The 24,771-nt window shown below is 36.1% G+C and overlaps 2 protein-coding genes across 8 annotated transcripts in view; both read left to right on the top strand.

Moving 5' to 3' along the window:
- Window positions 1-6,306, top strand: part of stxbp5b (syntaxin binding protein 5b (tomosyn)) — a 45,865-nt gene extending 39,559 nt beyond the window's left edge. For all 6 annotated transcript variants that reach the window (XM_059518502.1, XM_059518501.1, XM_059518500.1 and 3 more), the window contains 6 exons: window positions 1,115-1,354; window positions 2,389-2,746; window positions 2,830-2,995; window positions 3,097-3,208; window positions 3,992-4,212; window positions 5,274-6,306. In XM_059518502.1, the coding sequence (XP_059374485.1) occupies window positions 1,115-1,354; window positions 2,389-2,746; window positions 2,830-2,995; window positions 3,097-3,208; window positions 3,992-4,212; window positions 5,274-5,315 (1,139 nt within the window). In that variant the 3' untranslated portion in view covers window positions 5,316-6,306. The remainder of the gene's footprint in view (window positions 1-1,114; window positions 1,355-2,388; window positions 2,747-2,829; window positions 2,996-3,096; window positions 3,209-3,991; window positions 4,213-5,273) is intronic.
- A 4,013-nt stretch (window positions 6,307-10,319) lies between these two features.
- sash1b (SAM and SH3 domain containing 1b) overlaps window positions 10,320-24,771 on the top strand; it is an 85,781-nt gene continuing 71,329 nt past the window's right edge. The window contains exons 1-2 of one of the 2 annotated variants that reach the window (XM_059518482.1): window positions 10,327-10,640; window positions 10,753-11,340. In XM_059518482.1, the coding sequence (XP_059374465.1) occupies window positions 10,849-11,340 (492 nt within the window). In that variant the 5' untranslated portion in view covers window positions 10,327-10,640; window positions 10,753-10,848. Of the gene's footprint in view, window positions 11,341-24,771 lie in introns of both variants that reach the window. The other variant, XM_059518485.1, reaches the window with a different exon arrangement.

Genomic DNA, 24,771 nt, shown 5'->3' with positions numbered 1-24,771 from the left:
GCATAATGGAAATCATAGGGCCCTACTAATGTAGCAAACAAATATGACAAGCTAGTTGTGAGAGTAAAAGATGGGAACATTGTTGTTTATTTACTTTAGCATTGAGTCTCTCCAACTAGGTGACAACATAACGTTAAATCATCATTCAACAGACTCAAGCCACCACCGTACTGTCATCTATTAGACTGCAGAAAGATACTAGCTCTAGAGATACTAGATCAGCTTTAGTCTCCATAAGGTCACTGAATCTGCTGTTAATAATGAACCATCCATTCAGCATATAATAATGCAATGATGATAGGGAAGTCGTGGCCTAGTGGTTAGAGAGTTTGACTCCTAATCCTAGGGTTGTGGGTTTGAGTCTCGGGCCGGCAATCACACCACTGAGTTGCCCTTTAGCAAGGCACCAAACCCCCAACTGCTCCCTGGCCCCCGCAGCATAAATGGCTGCCCGCTGCTCCGGGTGTGTGTGTGTGTGTGTGTGTGTGTGTGTGTTCACTGCTGTGTGCAGAGCACGAATTCTGAGTATGGGTCACCATACTTGGCTGTATGTCATGTCACTTTCACTTTCAAAACTAAGAATTAGAATCATTGTGATGTGTCTTGTCTTAAAGGCTCTAGTCTTTATGCAGAAAATAGTTCATTATTTGTTATTTTGATTTCGGTGTGAAAAAAAGTTTTTAATAGTTTTGGTTACATTCATCTTTGCATTGCTTTTCAGAATGTGCATTTATACTAAATTTATTGTTATAGGCTTGCTAGAAAGATATCTGAATGCATCTGGGTCTCTGAGAGTGAAAATAAAACAGCATAACAATGTTCTGTTGTTAGTGATTGCAAGTTTTGTTCATATTGAATGGAAATGTTATGGTGATTTCATGGCAGAGTTTTGTGTGCAGTTGCTGTATGTCTCACACATTACACACTACACTGAAACATAAAGTTTATATTAATACTGTTTATTTACTAAGAATGTATCATCAGTATATTAACTGCTTAATGGCTACTTTTGTCCTTTGATTTCAGGTGTCCTGAGGTGGCTCAGACTTGATTAAAAATAAAAAGTCATGCTAATTTTCCTCTTGTTGTGTTTTTGTCCCTGATGGGTCATCAGACGCCAGGGACAACTCTTTCAGCCGCTCACGCAGCTCCAGTGTGACCAGCATTGACAGAGAGTCACGTGAGGTCATTTCCTCCTTCAATTTTTGTGACTGGCTGTCTAAGAAGAGTGAGAGTGTGGCAGTGCCCAGCCTGTGGGTGGGCACCTCATTGGGTAGCATGCTGGCCATCGCCCTAACTGTGCCCTCCACACCAGAGCAGAGGATGCTACAGCCTGTGGGCGTCTCTTTCTGTGGTAAGACTTGCTTTGAATCTTTAAAGCAAAATTAGCTTATGACTTCTAAGTTATTACATAAACACAATGCAAATGCTAAGACATGTAAAATCTTAAAATGTGCATTAAAACATATGTGCTTAATGGAAGCAGACTATTTTTTCCAGATAAGGAGGCATGCACAAACTTCGATGGAAACACATTCAGCAAATAGTCTTAGATGTACAAAAAAAACTTGGGGGCCTTGCCTCAGTAGATCATGTGATCAGATAACTGGTCTTAAGGTGCGATCACACTGTTGTCAATAGTTTAGCGATGCATGAAGCACAAGTCAGACAGAAGTCACTTTCAAACTAAACTCAGTGAGTCAAAATTTGTGTGATCAACTTGAACTTACCAAAATCTGCATGAGGAAATTTTCATCCCCGTACTAAACTAAAGTCACATGGATTCTTGTTGAAATCAATCTCTTTCCCGGGAAGTCACGATTTTATTCTTTTAAACACATGAGATGGAGGTGGTGCTTTATTCACCAATGTTTTATGCAGTAGTTACGTTTGCATCGAGCTTTAAATCAATTTCAGAACCTTGGATGAAAAAAGAGACCTGCATGCATTCAGTATATTCATGTAAAGCAGTAAACACAATTTAGCAAATCTCACAAAATGTAACTATATTATCACCCAGCTCTTTATATAAATTGGATATATAAGTATATTAAACTTTATTTGCATATATAATACATCCACGTAAAGTGTTATGAAGCAATTCTTGGGTATGTGATTGTTTAAATAGTCGAAAAATGTAACCGTATTATCGCTCAGCGATATAAAGTTGGATATAGAAGTATGTTCAACTTTATCTGCATACATATATTTGCAATACATTATATAGCAAATCTCAATCGTTTAATTGCTTGTGTCATTGCAAAATGTAACTATTACTGCCTAATATGTTAACTGTTATCATTAGGCATGAAGATTAAACATAGCATCATGATTTTAAAGCTGCTTTGAAACAATGTGCATAGTGAACTTGACTTCCTGTCATCACAGGTCCAGTAGTGCGCCTGAAGGGAGGCATTTTGCGCATGGCCCAGCTGGATGCCAGTGGGACACTTCTGCCCCATGTTTATGAGTCTTGGTATGAGCCCAACGCTCCTGAGGAGGAGAGAGAACAGCCACGGAGACGCCGGCCCACCTCACCTTCTTCGTCTCAGGAGAACCCGGACTGTCAGTATGCTGTGGTCTGCTCAGAGAAACAGGCTAAGGTGGTGGCGCTGCCCTCCCAAAACTGTGTCTATGAACACAACATCACAGAGACCTCCTTCGTACTTCGAGCTGACGTGGTGACATTGACCACAGGGGTCGGCATCGCCTGTTTCTGTGCCAATGGCCACATTATGACCCTCAGGTAACATGATTAACTTGATATTCAAAGCCATTGAATATTTTGTTGTTTTTTTACTCTTAAGTTTATAAACCATCTGTTTTCAGTTTACCCAGTCTGCGTCCACTGCTAGATGTAAACTACCTTCCCCTGACGGACATGAGGATAGCCAGAACCTTCTGTTTCTCAAACCAAGGCCAAGCCCTGTACCTCACATCGCCCACTGAGATCCAAAGAATCACCTATATCCAGGAAACCTGTGATAACCTGCAGGTCACATTGTATTTTATCATACCTGCAAACATGTAGCAGTTTGACAAAATCTGACATTTTGAAATATTTTGACATTTATTCTAAGGTGCTCATTTTTGCAGGAGATGCTTGGAGAGCTGTTTACTCCGGTGGAGACACCAGAGGCTCCAAACCGAGGCTTCTTCAAGGGCTTATTTGGAGGCGGCGCTCAGTCTTTAGACAGAGAAGACCTGTGTAAGTGCTAATATGTTTTTATTAAATGGCTTAAATTGTAGAAGTGATCAAAAGTTATATCTGATTGTTTAGCCTTTTTGTTTGTCTGACATCTGTACAGTTTTCAGTCAGTCAAACAGATCTGAAGGTTTAATATAAAAACATTTCAGTGTAAAGTACACTTAAAAAGTGGGAAGAACATATCTAAAGAATAATCTAAAGAACCTTTTTTTCAAAATAAATAACATTTTGTGGAATGGAACGTTTCCTTGGATGTTAAAGTTTCTTGATGACAATAAGGAACTTTTATTTTTAAGCGTGGTATAGAGAAGAACAGTGTAAGGAATATCACAAAACTTTTTAGTTATGTCACTTTTGTGAAATATTAATATTTTACATAAAGTAAAAACCAATTTTTAGGAAGATTTTTTTTTTTTTTTTACATTAATTTAATTCCAAATTCTCATTAATAAATTCAGTTTTTTTATTCTCATGTAATTTGCATTAATTGATATCTGCTTTCAGCAGCATTATTTAAAAAAAACAATAATAGTAATAGTTTGACATACAAGTATGTTAAAGGATGCACCATATAGACTACTCCTCCCTCATTAAAAAGTGATACAGCCAGGCAAACAAAATACGAGATGTAAAAAGAAGTGAATGACACTTACCTCAGTGCTTATCAGAAATAAAAGGTAGACAAGCTCTCAGTTTCTGCTGTGATGATACAAGGGATGAAAAATGCTTGAAAAATGTATACTGGCATGGAGTTATATCCCTCATGTTTGTTCTCACCTACAGTTGGAGAGGTGTCTGCTGGTAAGGCTTCACGCAGCCTGGCGCAGCACATCCCGGGTCCAGGTGGTATGGAGGGCATGAAGGGAGCTGCGTCTGGTGTGGTGGGAGAACTGGCACGGGCGAGGATAGCTCTGGACGAGAGAGGACAGAAACTAGGCGAGCTGGAGGAGAGGACAGCAGCCATGATGGCCAGCGGAGAATCCTTCTCTAAACACGCGCATGATGTGAGACGATCTCTTGCAAATCACCACGACTGCTGCTTTTTATAGTTTTTAAAACTTAAAACTTTAAAACCGCCTACCCCTTCCCCTTGTCCCTTGAAACAGAGTGTCAAGGGGTTAGGAAGAAAATATTCCCCCAAGGATTGGGACACCACTACTATGCGGTCACACGTCATCATTCGTCGTCTAGCTCGTACAATACACACATGTGCTGGTGTGCATTAGAGCTTTTAATTATCGTTCTGTATTAATGAGCTGCTTACTGACACACACACATATCGGAAATCACGCAGCTCACACATCCAGGAGAAAATAAACTTGTCAACGCTGCCCCACGACTTTTATTAAATACATTATATTTTCCAGCGACGAGAGGATACAATCGCTGTTTTTAAGTAAACTTACTCTAAAAAGATAAACGTACAGACGCGCATACACGCAACTTTTTGATTTCTCTCTCTCTCTCTCTCTCTCTCTCTCTCTCTCGAATAGGCAATATTTAATTATATTTAATAATTTAAATATTCTAATTATTGGGGGGATTAGCCCCCATCAATGTCTATGGCAGTTATCACCCTGATCAGACATGTGCTGTGGCACTATAATGCAGTCTGTAATAAGACGTTAACAAATATTAGAGATTTTTTGCAAACATTTCTTTGAGTAACATGACCGTTAATATGAACTCACAATTGAATGTAACCCAAAACAAATGATTACTTTTTGTTAAAATCTTTATTTATGCCAAAAAAGCTTACATTTATGATCAATGTAAGTGTCTTTTTGTTCGCTGTAGCAGCCATGTTGCCGAGATAATTCATACCTTCGTTTGAAGTGTGGTCCCGAAAAATCTTCATTTGAAGGGCTATCTGGCCCTTCCCCTTACCCCTACCCCTCTAAATATTTGGTTAAGAATCAGGACTTTTTATTGGTGTTGATGTACAAAAAATTGCTGTCTAGGTAGGAAGCTCTTTAGGTTTTGAGATGCAGCCGTATTCTTTGTCAAATAATGATATTTGTATTTTATAATTTTTCAGCGACAGTAAACCATCTTTCTTCTCCAGATAATGCTGAAATACAAGGACAAGAAATGGTACCAGCTCTGAGGTCAGCGCACCTTCCTATGAAGACAGCAGATCCATCATCTCTCCTCCGTCTCCTTTCTCTTCCTGTATCTTTCTCTTTCTGTGATGTCCAGAGACCGCACAACATCACGAGGCATTACCTCGAGCTGCGGAGAGACAGAGGAGACAGGAGGGGAAGGAACAGGACAGGTGAAACGCATCAGGATGGGGTTTCCTTCCCTTCTTCGTGGCAGTTTCCTCTCCTGATAACAAAGCCGTGGATCTTGTCTTGGGAGAGGAGGCCCTTCACCGGTGCTGCCCCTTCTTATACCTTCATCCGCTACGTTGTCATTTTCACTGCCATTCTGTCTGCAAAGAAACCAGAGAAAGGACATTTTGGGAAAAAAAATGAAATGGGTCAGAAGGACATAGAGTTGACAAAAGTCTAACATGTGCAGCATTGCCAAGCTTAATGCTTCTGATAATCTGTCACTAGAGCAAGAAAAGATTGCACGTCTAGTGATATAATTTAGTAAATTAGTGCTTTTATTTGTAGGGATGAATCTCATCTAAGTAATATTTCACCCCCAAATCAATATTTTGCAAAAAGAAATCTTATTTTTAGGAGGCAGGTGTGTTCTTTAAGCAAAAATATCACATCAAATTTTTTTAGGTTGAAGCATAACTAGATGTCATGAGATTCACCCAGTAATCATGTTAGCTATGGAAAAGGCCAGATTGTCTTACATAAAGTGTAATGAAGTACCATTTAATTTCACCTCTAAAGGGCTGGAAGTTGCTGTATTTACCACATATCATGTGATTATTTTGCCATATAAACAATTGGAGACAGGCCTGGGTTGTGAAGCCGATCTGATCATGCATCATTTTGTTGTTTCATCTAAAGGATGCATTAGATTACACAGATCAGGTCTCAAAAGAGCTTTTACAGAAGATCTCTGACTTTGACATACTCTATACGCTGTGTCGACACTGGAGAAAGATGTTCCTTTTAAATAAATAAATAAATATATATATATATATATATATATATATATATATATATATATAATATTTGTGTTGGTGAATCTCACAACAAAAAAAGTCTAGCTCATATTTAACAATATATCAAAATCATTTATTTAAATTGAAATAGTACAAATACCACCATGATATATGAATATTTATCGATTTAGACGCACACACACACATTAACTTTTTGGTAAATTTAAGAAATAATGATAACTTCTTTTGTTGCATTACATAATAAAAATGTGCCTAATTAATTAAAGTGCAAAAAATTGCTTTCAGTTTCTGTAAACAAATTAGCACTTCTAATTTGTCAGATTTTGGGGGTGAAATATGACCCAGACATGCATTTAAAAGGTTTCACCCGGGTGCATATATGCTGAGTTGTGCTGGTTATCTACAAACAGAGATCTGGAGGGCATAAATTATCTTTGGTTATTTTGGTCAGGTTATTATAATGAAGGAGCGCGAGTGAGAGTTGGGAAGTGTGAGGCATGATCTTGATTATGTGCCTTGTGGTGATTGCCATGTCAGAAACCCGTCCACTCTCCGGATACGAGGGACACCGGTGGAATGTGCCAAGAGTACTGATACTTCATATATAAAACAGTTTTCTCCTCCTTATTTCCCATAATGCAACTGATCCTGGACAAGAAAATCTTAAAGCTTATGCGAGACTCGGTGCAGTACCAGGTGACTTCCTCATCTGAAGTTGAATTCTCTGTATTTTCTAAGAAGCCTTTTCAGATGGAGTAATGCATGAGTTTGTCATCCTCACAGAGAGGTGAATATATCTGTTTCTGTGTTTGTTGCTGCAGTGGAGGCGACCACTAAATGTTCAATGCAGCTCCATGCTTTCGATCAGCAGCCCTCATATTTTTCATCCAGAGGGCGTTACCTTCTGCCTTCGCTTTAGGACCCATGAATATATGCTAACCTCGACTCTTGTGTGTGTATACATGTGTTTGTGTACATACATGTATGCAAGAATATGTGTATGCTCATGTTTATATAAACTAAAGATACAATATATTTGAAAGCTTATGTTGAGATGTTTTCTTTAAGTGTGTTTTCTTATTTATGAGGTTCAAGAAATTGCTGCTATTTGTGTTTAAAATTAGGAGCATCTGTCAAATATGTTGACGCTTGTTATTTTTCTATCAGACGTATGAAAGAATCGGTTCTCCCAGAAATGAAGATTTGCTGAAAGCGTAGTCCTCCTCAGGCCATCCAAGATGTAGATGAGTTTGTTTCATCATGGGAACAGATTTGGTGAAATGTAGCATTGCATTACCAATGGATCTCTGCAGTGAATGGGTGCCGTCAGAATGAGAGTCCAAACATCTGATAAAAACATCACAATAATCCACAAATAATACACATCACTCCAGTCCAATCAGTTAATTTTTCTGAAGCAAAAAGCTGCATGTTTGTAAGAAACAAATGCATCTGTAAAGCATTTAAACTATAAACCATCCCTTCTGGCCAAAATATGAGTCCATAATCCATAATAACGTTTCCTTCAGTTAAAAAGTTAATCCCCTATTGTTCTCTTGCTTCAAATTTCACTGATATATTTGTCCAGAACTGTTCTGAAGAAGAAACAAAGTCCTGAACAAGGCCTGAAGATGTGTACTTTTTCAGATTTTTCTTTTCTCATTTATGGGTGAACTATTCCATGAAGGCTTTTCTGTTGTTGTTTTGTTGATGTTGTTGTTGTTCTTCACATTGCTGCCAAATGTTGTAAATATTAATATTGAAGACAAACTTGAGAGTGCTGATGCAGTCAGAGTTTCTGAATATAGTGGCCATGATCTGACTAGACTCCAAAGAGTTGCTTTGCTGTGAAAGTTGATCTCACAGGGAGGAGAGGATGTTCCTTACAGTTTAGAACATAAGTGTCATGGCATCTCCACATGCACAGTATAAAGATAGAAATATAGCAAACTACTCCTTCTATTGCCATTGTGTTTGTGTAAATACCTACTAAAATTGCAATTTTCAATGTTTTACCAACTGAAAATCTAATCCAGCTTCTCTGCTTCATATATATATTTTTCTTTCTATAAGCAGTTGTGTGGTTTTGCATTATATGCTTTATATTATAACAATAAGTCATTTTATTATCAATATTTTTGTATTTGGCATTGTTCTTTATTTTGGATATTGTGTTTGTTTAAAAAGGACCAAAATTAGACAGATGTTAGTGTAAATGTGGCCCACGCTCTAAGATTTGTCCTCATTGACAGTTTAATGATATTCTAATATATTTATACATCTGAAATATATATAATTTACGTTTAATTTACAAATGAATTCTTATATTGTTTGAAAAGAAAGGATGCATTTTGAGATAAATGTGTTGTGTATATATTCTCACGAAACCTTTTCTTGTGAGCTATCTGTTTGGTCGTCTGTCGTAGAGGGAAAGTTGAGCTGAGAGTCTCTGAAATCACTGGCCATCTCTGTGTACTGTTCGTCCTCGGATTTCTCTTGCACAAAAGGCAGTATGATATTGGGTTTACAAACTTGAAACATCCATCTACATTATATTTTGGCTCTTTTTCTTTAGTCCTGCTAGTCAGATGTTTGTAAAGGAACAAATCACAAGTATTTACTCTGTATTGATTATTTTTCTTTTTTTCTCATAGTATACTCACGGTATTGTTATTTGAGTTTCCCTGAACATCATAGCTGTACTCCATTTAAAAAAAAAAAAAAAAACTCTTCTGCAAAGGGTTAGTTTTGGGGATGACTTTACATGGGGTTGCAGGCTTTCTCATCACATCCGAGTTACTGTACAGTTTTATTATTCACATGACTGTCACATGAATAATTGTCTTTATCTGCTGCCACCCAACAGTTTAGATAACATGTTTATAGACATAACTGTGCAATGGAAAATAAATGTAACGGAAAGATTTCTTTACAGTCGTTTTATTTCCAACCTTTTCTCTTTTTTTTTTTTTTTTGCATCGTTTGGCCACTAGATGTCACGGTTTTACAACTTGAACTCTCAGTTTGATAGAAATAATAACCTTGGTTGATTTCACATCTGTTTTGCCATTTAAAATAATTATAAAATATAGAAAACAGAAGCATATATATATATATATATATATATATATATAAACATTTATGAATATATATGTTCCTAAAATATAAATAGAAGCCTAATCAAAGCAAAGAGCTGTCAGAATTGCAATAAAGGTTTTGTATAGCAATAAATCACTGATTTTTACAATTTAATTAGTTTTATACTTTAATTATGAAAGAATCGTTATATAATATGTAGGCCTATATGTTATATATGCAGTGTTTTTAGTTCTTATTTTACCTTTTAGATAGACATATAATATAAAAAGATACATGAAATAAATGTATAATCTGAATAGAAACCAGAAACATTGCATGTATATATCACCGGTACGCTTTGATTAGGTGTCCTTAAAAAAAAGTTAAATAATATACATATTAATATATATATGAGATGCCTAATCAAAGCAAATAAAGTGTCAGAATTTATTTAAAGCTAACATTAAATATCAATAAATCATTGATTTAATAATTATGTAATAACAATTATGCTAAATCTCTCTACAAAATTGTTACCATAACCCTTATTTTTATTTATCCGAGTACAAATTTACTATTTATAGACAAGGTAATTTTTAAACAATATAATTTGTGTGTAAATTGCAGCTGAAACTGAAGAAAATAATTGTGACTGTGTGTTCTTTCATATAAGGTCATTTGTGTGATTGATAATGCCTTACAAAAAATTAAAAAAAAATATTGAAAATTGAAAAAATAGAAATTGCTGTGCTTTGTTTTATAGTAATATAAACACAATGTATTAAACTCATTAAACTTCCACCTCTGTGGTAATGAATGCAGTCAAATAGCGCTGCAGTTTCTCACACGGCCAGCAGGGGGCTCTAAAATCAAACAGCAGCTACGAAAGGGAGAAAGGCGCATCAGAATGAAGGGGAGGGAAACTTCAATTTGGCGTCTGGCGCTCCGTTGAATCACTTAGACTCGCTCAGTCTGTCTGGTTGGCAGCACAGCGGAAGCTGCATCTTTGTATTCCTTTCCCCTTGTTTATTTACGGATCGGATCAATGGAAAATAAACCGAGCCGCGGAAGAAAGCGACTCACCGACACTGGATACAGTAAATAACTGGATACAGTTAAGTGAGGAAACGAGCGTCTGTCATCAACCTACGCTGCGAGACTGGATATGTGACGAAAGATACACTTTTACTAGGGGAGTATCATATGATGAGCCTTGTCCCATTTCATATTCGATATGACACGACAGGTTATTAAAGTATTAAAGTAAATACGATGCACTTTAAACTTTTTTTTTACGTGTTTGCACTGAAAACTAAATAGTTTTAGATTTAGTATTCCTTCATATGTTTAGCCATGTGTTTCTACCTTTTATTAGTGAATTCGGCACTGGAAAGGCTTGCTTGCTTGTTGATATTTATAGCACTTAAGATGTGAAGAATGTATCTTATGCACTTGGGAATAAACTTAGGGAATGTCCTGTGATTTGGGAACGATGGACAACGGACCCACTATCGTCTACGAGTGGCTGAAAACCCTCCAGCTGTGTCAGTATGTGGAGTCATTTGTTGACAATGGTTATGATGACCTGGAGGTGTGCAAACAGATAGGAGACCCTGACCTGGATGCCATCGGCGTCTTCACTCCACATCACCGGGAAAAGGTTCTCCGGGCCGTGGAGAGACTCAGAGATGAAGACAAGAAGGTGGCACCGGGACTGTATTTCACCCTTGAACCCCTTCCACATGGCACATGCCCTCAAATTAGTGACTGCAAACAGAAATGCACCAAGTCATGGGTCAATTCTACTTGGGACAGGCCCAGGATTGGACTCTCTAATGACATCAATGCTCTGGAGAACCACAAGGAGCTGGTGGTGTATCCTAAACTCAAGCTGAAGATAATGATAAGGGATAAGCTGGTGAAGGATGGAATTGACCTGAGCAAAATGCCCTACTCGCATAAAGTGAGTACTAACCTTTAAGCCATTTTTGTTACAGTCACATCACCTAAAAATGTTTGCACTGTCTCTTTGTTTTCCTGCTTTCAAAGGTTACCTTGAAATCTACCGACCTGACGTGTGTGTGTTTAGTCTCGTTTTTGGAGTAATAAACATCCAAGGAAGTTTGTGCCTGCAAAATGTCTCTTGTAAATGTCATTCATTATTATATTTACTTGTGCATTGGTGGTCGACCGATACGAGGTTTTCTTTTATTGGCCAATGCTTTAGTTTCAGTGCATCACTCTCAGGTCATGTACGATGCAGATGAGTTTTTTCATGGGAACAGATTTGAAGAAATGTAGCATTGCATCACTTGCTCATCTGCAGTGAATGGGTGCCATCAGAATGAGAGTCCAAACATCTGATAAAAACATCACAATAATCCACACCACTCCAGTCCATCAGTTAATGTCTAGTGAAGCGAAAAAATGGTGTGTTTGTAAGAAAAAAATCCATCCTTAAGACTTTTTTTAACTTTAGCCAATGCTTCTGGGTAAAATATGCATCCTGTATCCAAAACATTGCTTTCTCAAGTTAAAAAGTTATCTCAGCTGAATCAGGAGAGAAATATGCACAGCACTGTTCACAAGTGAAAAACGTTGAAGTTCATTAAATGTCTTGATGGATTTATTAAGTTGTGTGGATAATTGTGATATTTTTATTAGCTGTTTGGACTCTCATTCTGACGGCACCCATTCACTGCAGAGCATCCATTGGTGGAATGCTACATTTTTCCAAATCTGTTCTGATGAAGAAACAAACTCATTTACATCTTGAATGGCCTGAGGTTGAGTACATTTCAATTTTTTGGATGAAATATTTATTTCATTGGCCAGTGCTTATAGTCTCAGAAAGTCCATATTTTGCCTGTATAATCATTCTGCCTCTCTATATATTCTGCCATGACTATTGCGTACAAGTAGGCAAACAAGCGATGATTTAGAGTGGCAGCACAGTCAGCATGGTACAGTATGTATCTTATTGTGTTCTTATCATAAACTTGAACTTATTTCTGATGTCTTGTTGGTCTAGAATAGTATTGTAGTTCCTGTTGCGACATGCTTGATGCTTTCCAATTCAGATGATTTAATCCAGCCAGAGACGCTGAAGTATTAGACGACCTTAATTGAAGTCGTTATTTATTAGTGCACTCTGAGGCTTTGAGAGCAGGTGAGTCTTGGCTCTAATCGATAACTTGGAGAACAAGAACTGTAATCCATTAACTACACTGAATGCTATTAATAGAATGATTTATTGTACAGTTATTATCTCCATTGAGCATCATCCAAAGCTCCTAAATAATGGGAAGACTAATGCAATGAACGTTTAATGTCTCATAAACATTTCTATAAGTATATTTGCAATTCCACTTGTCTCTTTTTACATGATCAGATTCAGATTTTGAATTATGGAGGTGATGTTTTGGATCTTGAGAAGCGATTAGGGCTGCATAACTCTTTATATAATAATTTAGTTTCAGTGATTCATTTAAATGAGCTTATTTTGCAATGACTGATTAAAGCATATGAAGTGCAAACTACTGCTTTTACAGCAGCCGAGATAACGTTTGATCATTTCAGACATTCACAATGTATGTTTGTCTTGTTTTCCAGTAAAAATATCTGAACATCATTAAAACAATATATTCATTCGAAAAGTCATACTGCATATTAAAATGTATCTTTATTTAATTTCGTACTCTATTGGGAATTCTTATTTTAAAGATAATACTACCACACTTTAGTGGTGTATGTTTAAAACAATAACAATAAAATTAAAGTTGTGAATAAAACGTTTGATCATTTCAGACACTGACATGTCTTTTTTTTCCAGTAAAAATATCTGAACATTATTAAAACAAGATATATTTATTTGAAAGGTAAAACTGCATACTAAAATGTATCTTCATCTTTTTTTTTTTTGCAATGGAGTTTCACATTTTAATCATAAATTACATTTATAGTTAAATATAAAGGTAACACATTTTTTATGTTAATTAAGTCCATCTCCATCTTTTATTGTAATGTATATTTTTTCCTCCTAATACCAGTGTATATATAATAAAACAATACAGTATTTCTGCCATAAAGTTCTGCATTTTCAATATAAATGACATTTATTGATCAATATAAAGGTTACACATTTTTAAATAAATTGAGTCCCTCCCTGTCTATTATTGTAATGCATATTTTTTCCTTGTCATATCAGCATAGATAATAAACAGTCTTTATGAGCAGACAGGGACTCATTAAGCACTGCTCCGTATCCACCTGAAAGAGTGCGGCTCTCTGAGCGCTTGTCATGCCTCTGTCGTGAGCTGTCACTGGACTCCACCGCTGCTTTTGTTCTTGTCCGAGTCGTGTTTCCATGTCGGCATGTCTTATCAGCACATTTATCAGCAACGAGTCTCTGGTGACGGATGGCTTCATTGCGCTTTGAGTTTAGAGAGCCATTTAATGTCTCATGCCATGCCAAAGTCCTCATTATCATTACTGTCATTTGCATTTGTAAAGAGTGGCCCACTTTTCAAATGTTTTCACTTGCTTCCTTGGTTTCACGGTATGCGAACCACTGCCTCCCAAATTGTCTTGCAAATTGAGGTGCATTTGTGCTGCAGCTAACAAAGTGCGCTTTAGTGTGCTTGATTTAAACATGCATTTGTGGTTTTCCAGGTTTATTCCAAAGCGTATCCATGGACTGAGAGGAATTTGAGCTGAAGAACTTTAGTTTAAAGGAAAGGTTCATCCCAAAATGATTTACTTACCCTACTGTAGGTGTGCAAACAGCTGTTATTATTTAATAAAAAAAAATAAAAATAGGATTTTGTTTTTGAAGAATATTCAAAAGTTCATATTGACCATAATCAGATGACAATCTACTTTGCCAAATCTTATCAGTTCAAAATGATAATTTTCACCTGAGATTCATAACCAAATTACAGGAGGGTAAAAATAGCAGCATCATCTTGAGTAAGGCATGCAAATTATGGAGGGAAATTTTGAAAAGTGCTTTTTCCCATTTTAGAATGGTCACCATTGGCACATAATGCAACAGAGACTGTTAAAGTCCACAGATTTTTACTAATAGACCAAGAGTGATTTGGTGGGCGGAGCTAAACAGGAAGTGCTGTCAAAGCAGGTGTTGATCTTTTTCTGTGGAGGCGGGGTTTAGCCACACTATTACATCATAAAGTGGCACATTCCACAACCTGTCCTTTTGACAGGTTAATGTTAGCTGTTTTTAAAGAGAAAGGTTTGAGTGCTGAAACCTACAGGATGTTTTTATGGTACAATTACCTCTTATATGTCAAAAGATCAAAGGAATATGGATTTCTCAGTTCATGAGCCTTTTAAATTCAGTATGGCATGTAACCAGAGTAAGGTCTGTAACGTCTGTATCGTGCTGGTCATATGAGCTCCTTTTTGGTACTTTTATGATATGTTTATGGTCCATTTTGGAATTTAAAAACAATCATTTTGTATTCTATGGAATGACAAGGTTAATAAATAATGTGAGAATAGTCTTTTTCAGTGAACTATTATTCCTCAAAAATGGAGTCTTAGTAGATATCAACTGGAAGAGATGATCTGCTGATTTCTCTTGAGACATCCAGCCACCGTTTAGTCTGTTTGGATAAGTCTTGGCAGTGGCAACTTGATAGTAAGTGCTCCTGGTTTTCTGTCTGACCTGCATTATGAATGGATGAGGGTTCCTGTGCTGGCGTATACTCCGATGAAAATTGGTGTCATTCTCAAACTGGTGTCTTTCCACAAAAGCTTGTGTAAGTGAAGCGTGTGTCACAACGAATGAGTGGTGTCTGGTCAGGGTGAGTGGGTCCTTGTGGCATGTGGCAAGAGAGATCAAGGCATCAATTGCATATTCTTTCTGGCTTCATTAGTGACTTCGGAAGGAGCCCGTCTCTTTACATTAGGAGGCAGCGTTTAGATTTTTATTCTACATGGCACTCTTTTAAAAAACTGAAGTGTTTCATTTCGTTATGCAACTATACTAAGCTCAGGTTGAACTAACCATTGACATAACTCTTCCCTCCCCATTCAGATATAAATGTTTTCATGAATCTTCTGGCTTTTTGAGATTAACTGTTTTGCCTGATGGACTATTGTTGAAACTATATTTTCTGACAAAGCCTCTAATCTGGTTACGCTGTAATTTAATTTACATTTTTTTTGGACCCATGTGGCTGGTCGACATGCAGGGCTGTTGCTTAATCACTTTTCTTCATCATATGTGAGTTGTGTTAGGAAACACTTCACACTGGGACTTAAAAACAGTTTGAGACATCAATTTTCCTACCGTAAAATATTTGCTGACAGTTTTACTCATTTAAATTGTTTTTACTGCCAGACAAATTAGTTTAAGGTCAAAAACAGCATTCACAATGCATTTAATGTCTGCAATGACACTTCTTTTTGAACAGGATGTTGAATGAGGAAAAAATAGAGCTGGACTTTATTTTATCCAGTTATGCTTTGGTTTTTTAATTGATGTTAGGATAGGATATTAAAGATGTTGTTATTAATTGTAAAACAATAAACATTAATAATAATAATTTCAATTAAAATAGTTCCAGTATTTCATTGAAGTAAACCAAGTAAACCTTGATTTCGCTGTTTAAAACAAAACTAAACAAACAAAAAATAAATGAATAAATTGTTGCAATTAGTTGGCACAACTTCGAATTTAATGACCAATTATTTATTTGTTTGTTTACTTTAGTGTAAATTTATAAATTTAGTGTTGGAATAACTTTTATGATTAAACATAATTCAACTCAAATATTCAAGCTGTCACTACATTTGTAAAAATAAAAGGTACTTTTTACATTAAAACATTTTTTTTTAACAGTAAGCTGAATTCAGATTCAAGGCTTGCATAGTTAATGATCTTTCTGCTCTGTTTCTAATTGATAATTCAGGCAAAAATGGAAATCCCTCATCAGTCATCATCCACTCTATATTTTGCCAATTTTTCATTGAATATGGTTTGCATTCAGTTCTTCATAGAAAGTGGTATTTTGGAGCTTGTCAGCCCCAGTTACTTTAATTGTATGTAAAAATGCAACTTGCTTGGCTTATTTTGGGTTCCACAAACATTTCCAAGACTTTCAGACAACACAGGGTGAGTAAACGATAGCAGAACTTTCATTTTGAAATGATTTTTTTCACAGATAATGTCTAATGAAGAGCTGACTTCCATGCAGATGTGTGTTTTCTGAGGACAGAGAGAACAGGAGCACACTGATTCTCTGCTGGATAATGTTTCATAAAACATTCAAGCACAAACTGTAAAGTGCAGCATTCTAGAAAGCATCGTATGAGTCATAGCGGACCTTTTATTAGACCTGAGCAAAGGGTTTTTGTAATTTCAATCATTTCTCTCAGGTTTCTGTCTGGCGATGGCTGCAGAGACATTTCAGAAGTTTCTTTGAATAACCCGTCCTTTCAGGACAAACTACATCATGTTTTGGACTCATACTTCATGTTATCTGTTTTTAAATCCGTGTGAATCTGTTCTCCTGTCAGTTTTAAAGAGGAACAGAGAGCTGGAAGGCAACGAAAATGGCATCAGAGATGTGCTTTCTGAACGAGTCTGACAGAAACTCTACAGAGGGACTCCAGACCTCTTTTGAGAGGATTTTGCATTTAAGTTTCTTTCTTTTTTTAAATCCCTAACCAATAGTACTGCGTTTTGGCACTTGACACCTCCATGTCTGAGCTCAGATGAATGAAGTTTCTTGGCTCTCTGGATGGAAGTGCACTGTAACCTCTGTGTGACCCGAAGGTTAGGGGTCAACTGGCCTCACAGCTGTGACCCCAACACTTTAAGATTACTGGATTTCGAAGGATTAGCACCCAATATGAGCGTTATTTCACATGAACTTTTGGCCTGACTACAACAGCAGCGCTTTAAACCCACTTAGACGTCTGATTGGTGATTATAGTGCTGTTTTTCTTCAGTCTTCGGATAGCATGAAGCAGAAGTTAGTTAACCATTCTTGTATGGTAGCTATTGAGAGTGAGGAGTCACGTGCCGATTTGGACGGGGTCTGAGCCGGTCGGCCATGATGGTAGGACACGCTATCGGTTGCCAGGGGCAACGCCTTCAGAACTTCACAGAGCTCTTTAATTTTTGCGCATTTTTATTATGTCGGCGGAACAGAGACGGATCTATGAATACGAGAAAGAAATTAAGAAAGTAAAGCAATGCAAAAAGATAAGGCGAAAGAAAGGGGGACCTTACAGGAACAAGCTTACACCAAGTGCAAAACAGCGGTATTTGGAGAAGCTCTCAGGCATCCAAAATATCGACCCATACGAGGTCGCATACACATTTAACTAACGTTACCCTAGCCAACCCAGAACTAGTGTGTCCACTTTGCAGCCCCCAACACAAAAACCTGGTACAGTATGTGTCATTGGGCTAAAATCAAATTATAACTAAACATACACAGCTTTAGCCTACATCAAAACATGTTGGAAACGTTTGTGTACACTGAACATCTCATTACAATCTAGTCTTTACGAAACAGTGGCAGTTATTTAAGTTACTTTGTCGTTTTGGTCAAGAAGTGTCTGCTAAATGCAATGTAATTACAACACGCTAAAACGCCTTTGAATAAACTTACTTTGTCCAGTACAACGCTGTTTTCATCACCTGGAGGCTTGTAGATGGACCCAGCCACAGCAGAAAGCCTCGTAACTTTCCAAAGACTTGTGGCTTTTAAACTCCTGAATTGTGTAGTAACTTACACCAAAAACAAGATAATTCACAATGTCCATATGTGTGCATGGAGGTAAATGGTCCAGGTCTCTGTGCCATTCCGATGCAGGGAGCTCGTATGGGTCGATATTTTAGATGCTTGAGAGGTTCTCCAAATCCCGCTGTTTTGCGCTTGGTGTAACCTAAAAAAAAACTGTATTCCATTGTTCCTATGTTTTCCATATGTATCGTGTGAGGTACTGGAGCAGTTTTTAACGCAACAGTAACTTCCAGGCATGGTAAAACAGTGCGGAATTGCAAAAACCTCCTCTACTACCGAGTTAACAACACATGTAAACAATCCTGTTTCACCGCCGGTGTCCTGCCAACATGGCGGAGACTGTGATATCGAGGGGGGGGCTGTGTGCTATGACGACAACTCCTCACTCTCAATACTCACTCAGTCTCAAAGAGTCAGTATTTAAAGTGACATTTGGTTGGTGATGCATGTAAGAGCATAAACGTGCTTCTGCAAAACTGACCCACTCTAATCTGCATAAAAGGAAAAATTTGATTTTTTTTTGCAGTCAATATTCTATATATTTTCTATTATCTTGGATAAACTAATGAATGAATTATTTTCTGTAATTTTGTAGAATTTAATTTTTTTAACTAAATAATTTTGTATCATGGTAACAATATACATCATAATAGTTTTTCTTTTTTCAAATAATCTTTTATTTTATATATATATATATGTATTAAATAACCATGTGCTGTTTCTGTGTGGATAAACCAGTGAATTAATTAATATGACGTTTATGGCATTATGCCATTTGTATATGGTCATTTTGGCCAGTTCTAGTGTGTGTGAATTGATTCAATAGATTCCAAACACTGATGTGAGTTTGAATCACTCTTTAACACACCATCAGTTCTAATGTATGGATGTTTGGTGGTTAATTGTTGAGAGGCAGGGCGTTTTGCTCAGTGTTCAGCATCTGTTTTAGGTTTCTGTGAGCAGACAGACTGGATGGAGATCCTCTTTAATGCACACTTAAGCCGAACAAACACAGCTGTGTGTCGTGATGTTACTGGCTGCTCAGAAGAGCTCTTCAACACAAGAGTCGTGGTTAAATGACCCTCAAACGTCTCTAGAGTTGTGCTACACACACAAAAAACACATTTCAGTGTGAATTCCAAATTGACTTTTTTATTTTTGTATTCATTTTTTTAATTGATGTCCCAGCTCTTCCTGTGCACAATTAATGGGCAATTTTTGCTATTGAAAATGTGTAGTTTTTAAAATAAAGAGATGTTGAGAGGTGTTTTGTTTTACACCTAAACTCATCTGATTTGGACAGTTTGTCATTGGTAAGTCACACTGATCATAGTAGCAGAGTGGAAGATCATAATGATATGTTGTTATTTTGAGGACTAACACATCTTTCCGCTCGGGTGAAAGCTGCTAGTTATCTGTGACTGTGGTTTCCGCTGGCAGACGGACGTTACAGTCAGCGGTCGGACGCTGTGGATGTCCAGCACATCTCCAACTAAGAGTCAGGAGTTAATCTATAGATCCATCCCCTTCAGCACTCTTAAAATCACACCAAAACAGATTTCTTTAGAGACTTGAGAGTTTTCATAATGCTTCATAATAGCCTGATTGAACTGCTAAGCAAAATTGTAGTTAATTTCAGTGATTGATATAGTAAACACTGTAGTCTAGCCTCCTTTTTGTTGTTATTTGTATGTAGATTAATGCTTGATATATATGGAAAACATGAAATCTATTAGGCTGAAACAGTATAGAAGTGCGTTAGCAACATGAAGGTAATGGGGTTGGTTGTTAGGGAATGCATGAATTGAGCAAAATGTGTAACTTGAACCAATGCAGTGTTAAGCCTGTCCAGTGCATAAATGGAAAGTAAACAGGCATTTTAATTTTACGATATTTTGGTTAGTCGTATTTCTAGTTCCAAATTTAAAAAAAAAAATTAAATATGTTTTTTGCATTATATATGCTATTGCATTATATTTATTTATGTTTATTTTTAATTTATATTTAATATTTAATTTATATGTATTCCTTTGGCAAATGCTTTTATATATTTTTTATATATAAACTTTGTTAAATAAATGTATTGTAATACACTTAAGAAATTAAAAAAATTGAATGATAATAAACAAATAAATAAACGTGTGTCCAGCTCTCACCTGGTTGCTAGTTTAACAAACTATTTATTTCTTAAAATGAGCTTTTTCTAATGTTTGCTTAGTTTCATCTTTTTGTTGTTACCCAAAGCTACGTAATTGTCATTTGCTTTCATATTTCAGTTTTTTTGGTAGATGCTACTGTACATGTGGTAAAATTATTTGTTTATTTGGCATTTTTTAACAAATATATGTATGTATTTATTTATTTTATATTAATAATTTAGTATAATGATAATGGTATCTGTTGATATTTTAGCTTGAGAGTCCATTTCTTTTCATATATTAAATTGCCATGTATATTAAAAACATTATCATAAATTGTGATTTAAAAAATATTCAAGATATCTAAGATTTTTGGTTTACAGCTCAAACATTGCAAGTTTAACAAGTAATGTCTGTAATGAAACAAGCCTTCTCTTTAGTCATGTTTGGTTAGTTTCATCTTTTTAGTGTAGTTTTTTTTTAAACCCAATGCATTTGGCCTCCCATTTCGTTGCCATTTTCTTTATATTCCAGATGTCAAATCTCTTCCCGCTTCTTTTGGGAGCTGCTACAGTTGCTAAATGAAATGTGCAATATTCATCTTTTCTTCCACATGCGAGGCTCACTTTGTTCAGTGGGATATCAGTCAGTGTTCATTTTACACTCGATATTCTGAAGCAAAACGTGTGTGTGATGGAGAAGACAACCGTAATGTACTTGTCCTCTGAATTCACATGTAAATATTTTCCTTTGTCTCCAAGAGCCGGGGCCCCAGGGAAGTGTCCTGTCATACAAAACCCTCTGATTGGACGAGTCCCTGCTGCCACAGAGCGCTCTGTCATCTGTACTGTACCGGTGTCTTTCAGAGAAACTGATCGGCCTGTAGTTTCAGCTCCTCTGGAGAGCAGCGAGCACTTTCAGACAGGAGGTGTCCAGCAGAAGCTAATCAGTGAATGGGGCCCGCGGCCCCTCGGTTCCTCACAGCTGACAGCTGTGTGTGTGTCTTTTCAGAGGGATGTTTGAGAGATGTAAAGCTCATGCCGGCTCTGACGCCCATTCTTCATGGAATAATAATGTCTGCCTTGGTTTCAGAGCAACAGCTTGAGCTGTAGCATTTAAAAATTTACTCTCATGCTTGTTTCCATGAGCCCAGTATTTCTGAAAGAGTCGCTTGTTTTGATGGCAGTATCCTTTGATAAAAACAGCCTTAGTAATGGACTATATTGATAAATCACATAAACACGTCTTATCATAATCAAGTCTTATCATAAACACGTTTTATTTTAGTATCATTGAAGCACTATTATAATTTTTATTAGGATTTTGAATATTTTTTTTATTTTTCTATTTTCTTTCAAATTTTAGTCAAAGTTTTTGTCATGTTTAGTTTTAGCTGTTTCTAGTGTCCTTTTTTTTCTTACAAATTTTTATTTGTTTATGTTTTAGTAGTTTTAGTCAAACAACAAGAATAAAAAACCTTTGCAACTGTTATTTTAATTATTATTTTTTTTAACATTTCTTTAACTTCAACAACCAAAAAGGTTTATTTTTTATTTATTTTTCTTTCATTTTTTTATGGTTTTAAATCGAAAACTATAATAACTCTGCTATACAAATACATAGTCATATTATTTAGTGCATTGATTTTATTGCACAAAAACTGGTAGCTACTGTAGCATCATGGCTTATTTATTTAGGGGTTTTTCTTTTCTTTTCATTTTTTGATTTTTGTTGCAGTAGGCCTACTTAACCATTATTTGTAATTTTTATAAAAAAAAATTTAATGGCCGATTTTTCTAGTTAAACATAGTTATATTTTTACTGTGGAACAACAATTTTGCTTATGTTCAGCAAAATTGGCCGTCATATTGGCTATCTGCGCATGGATGTGAACAAATATTGGCTTTTGTAGGTTGGGAGCCAAGATTTGGTTCTTGAATGTGATTAGCATGAAATAATACATGAATAACAAATATATGAGACTTCTTTCTGTCCTTATTTGTTGTCTGTAAAAGTACAACATGATGAGGATCGTCCGAATCACGAACAAATGACTCTTATGAGCGATTCTTTTTAATGAATTAGTGTAAAAGACTCAAATCTGTTGGACTCATGAATTATCAGTTTGAATTTTCAGTTTGTGTAATGAATCATTTACTGAAAGATACAGAATTAGAATTTATTTTTTTATTTTTTTTGTAGTAAATGTTGCGTTGCATGACATGTTACCACATGGTTTTGTTTAGCATACACAGTGCACTGAAAAAAAAACTGTCCTTAAAACAATTCCCACTGAGAGTCTGAAGTTGTACTTTCTTGTCAAATGTACTCCAATGCAACTTTGGAAAATATCTTTACAGTGAAGTTATTGTTATCAGAGATGCTTCCATTCGCAGTTTCTTCAGTGCATGCAAAACCAATGAATATCTTATGAGAATTAAATTCTCTATTAGTGCGTCTCTGGCCGTTAAAAGCATGTAATTCGATGCTCTGTGGTGGTTTTTGATCTGTTGGAGGTTCTCTTTTTAATGGATTAGCGCTGCATCTGCAGTGAACACTTGCACTCTCACACCTCTGCTTCGATTTAGCACTGCGGCGGCTTGAAGGAGAGAAAGTCATCGGCTTTGACGACACTTCTCCCTCACACCCCTCACTCTCTGAGAGGATCAGTGGAGAGGTGAGCTGGACCAGTCCTGTGTCTGTGCACTTTTGGACTTGCACGTCTTAGTCGGCTCATATGCTTCAATCCTGCTGGTTAGGAAACGCTACCTTGACAACTCGAATTCCCGGGGTCTCTTTATGATTTTGCTGGAAGGTGGGCAGAATGTGCCACAGTTTCTCTTGATGGGATGGACAGAACACTCCTTTCAGATTTGGGACACAAGGCACAAGGAATTTTCCATAAGATGAGCTGCTCCTCTAAACTGTTTGAGTTATAATAGATGTGCTATCTTGGATTCTAAATAAGGACATGCCTGAGTCTATTGTTATTTTTAGTGGAGAACCGATGTTACTGGTCTAAAAACTAGGACGACCGATGGTTGATATAATAATGTAGTTTGCACATAATACAGCTGCAAATGAGAAATCTGAAGACAGAAAATGTTTATTTTCCGATAGCAGTTCTCTGAGTTAGTGGTTGATAACCTAACCAAAAAACTGGTCAGAATGGCCAGATTGCAGTCAGTTAATCAGCCTTACACTGCAAAAACTCATTTTTAACTTGGTTATTTTTGTCTTGTTTTTCAATACTAATATCTAAACACATCTATATTAAGATACATTACTTGAGGTGCAAAATGACATAGGGTAAAATAAATAAATTGAGATTAAAATAATACAAAACAATGTAAATGAAGAGGTTTGGAAAAATAAACTTGTTTTTCTTTGAATTTTGCTTAGTATTTTTGTTGTATTTTCCAAAACAAATATCTAAACATTTTTAAATCAGGAACATTTTACTTGCAAGTCAAAATGACTAAAAGACAAAGTAAATATATTATGATTAAAATATAAAATAAGAAATTAAGGAAAATAAATGTTTTCCCTTTCTTCCTTATTTTTTTCTGTCTTGTTGTTCAAAACAAATTAACTGAAATTAAGTCTTAATTTAATGTAAATTACATTAACTCGATATGCAAAATGACATAAAATAAATGAATTTTAAATGAATATAATAATAAACAAGAAAATAAGAAAACAAAACTTTTTTCCCTTGTTTTTGTTTTGTCTTGTTTTCCAATACAAATATTTTCAAGATATTTTACTTGTGAGGCAAATTGACACAATACATTTTTCTTAATAACTAAGAAAAATACATGTTTTCCTGTTGAATTAAGTTGATTTTTCTTGTTTTAAGCATAATAAACCTCACGTAATTTTGATAAATGTCTCTGAATATGTCATTTTGATTCCATATTGTTTCTTGTTTCAAAATGTTTAGATATTTTACTGGAAAACAAGACTTTGGCTTTTTGCTGTGTGCTGATTGATTGATTGTTTTTATATAAAACTAATTAAAATGATTGCAAGCCAAACCTAAAATACATTTAGCATTCTTAGAATAAAAAAACAAACAAATATGCAACACTTCCTGTATGAATCAGTTGCAGTGTTCTTTGAAAGACGGAACCTGATTCTCGGTTCTAAACACACGTTCCTTGTGCAATCATATTTCCAAATGGGATCTCAAGATGGGAAAATTGAGCCGTCTGGCCGGCATACGGGCCAGTCTCGCACCTCTATTCAACTCACAGCACTCACAGTCCACCACCTGCCCCCTTTTCACCTCCAAACACACACACACACACACACACTGAAAGAAACAAACAGCTTGTTCTTGCGTTCAGATCTGTATTCCATCATCTTTGTCTTCATTTTGTCACATTTCTTGACATGTACCTTGAAATGTTGCTTGTAGAGCATTCCCAGTGTGGAGCGAGAGGAAGCTGCAATGTGCTTTTCATGTACATTTGT

This window comes from Carassius carassius, chromosome 31, assembly GCF_963082965.1.
Source record: "Carassius carassius chromosome 31, fCarCar2.1, whole genome shotgun sequence".
Lineage (NCBI taxonomy): Eukaryota > Metazoa > Chordata > Actinopteri > Cypriniformes > Cyprinidae > Carassius > Carassius carassius.
The sequence above is the reverse complement of the archived record's forward strand: the minus strand, read 5'-3'. Positions and strand labels throughout refer to the sequence as shown.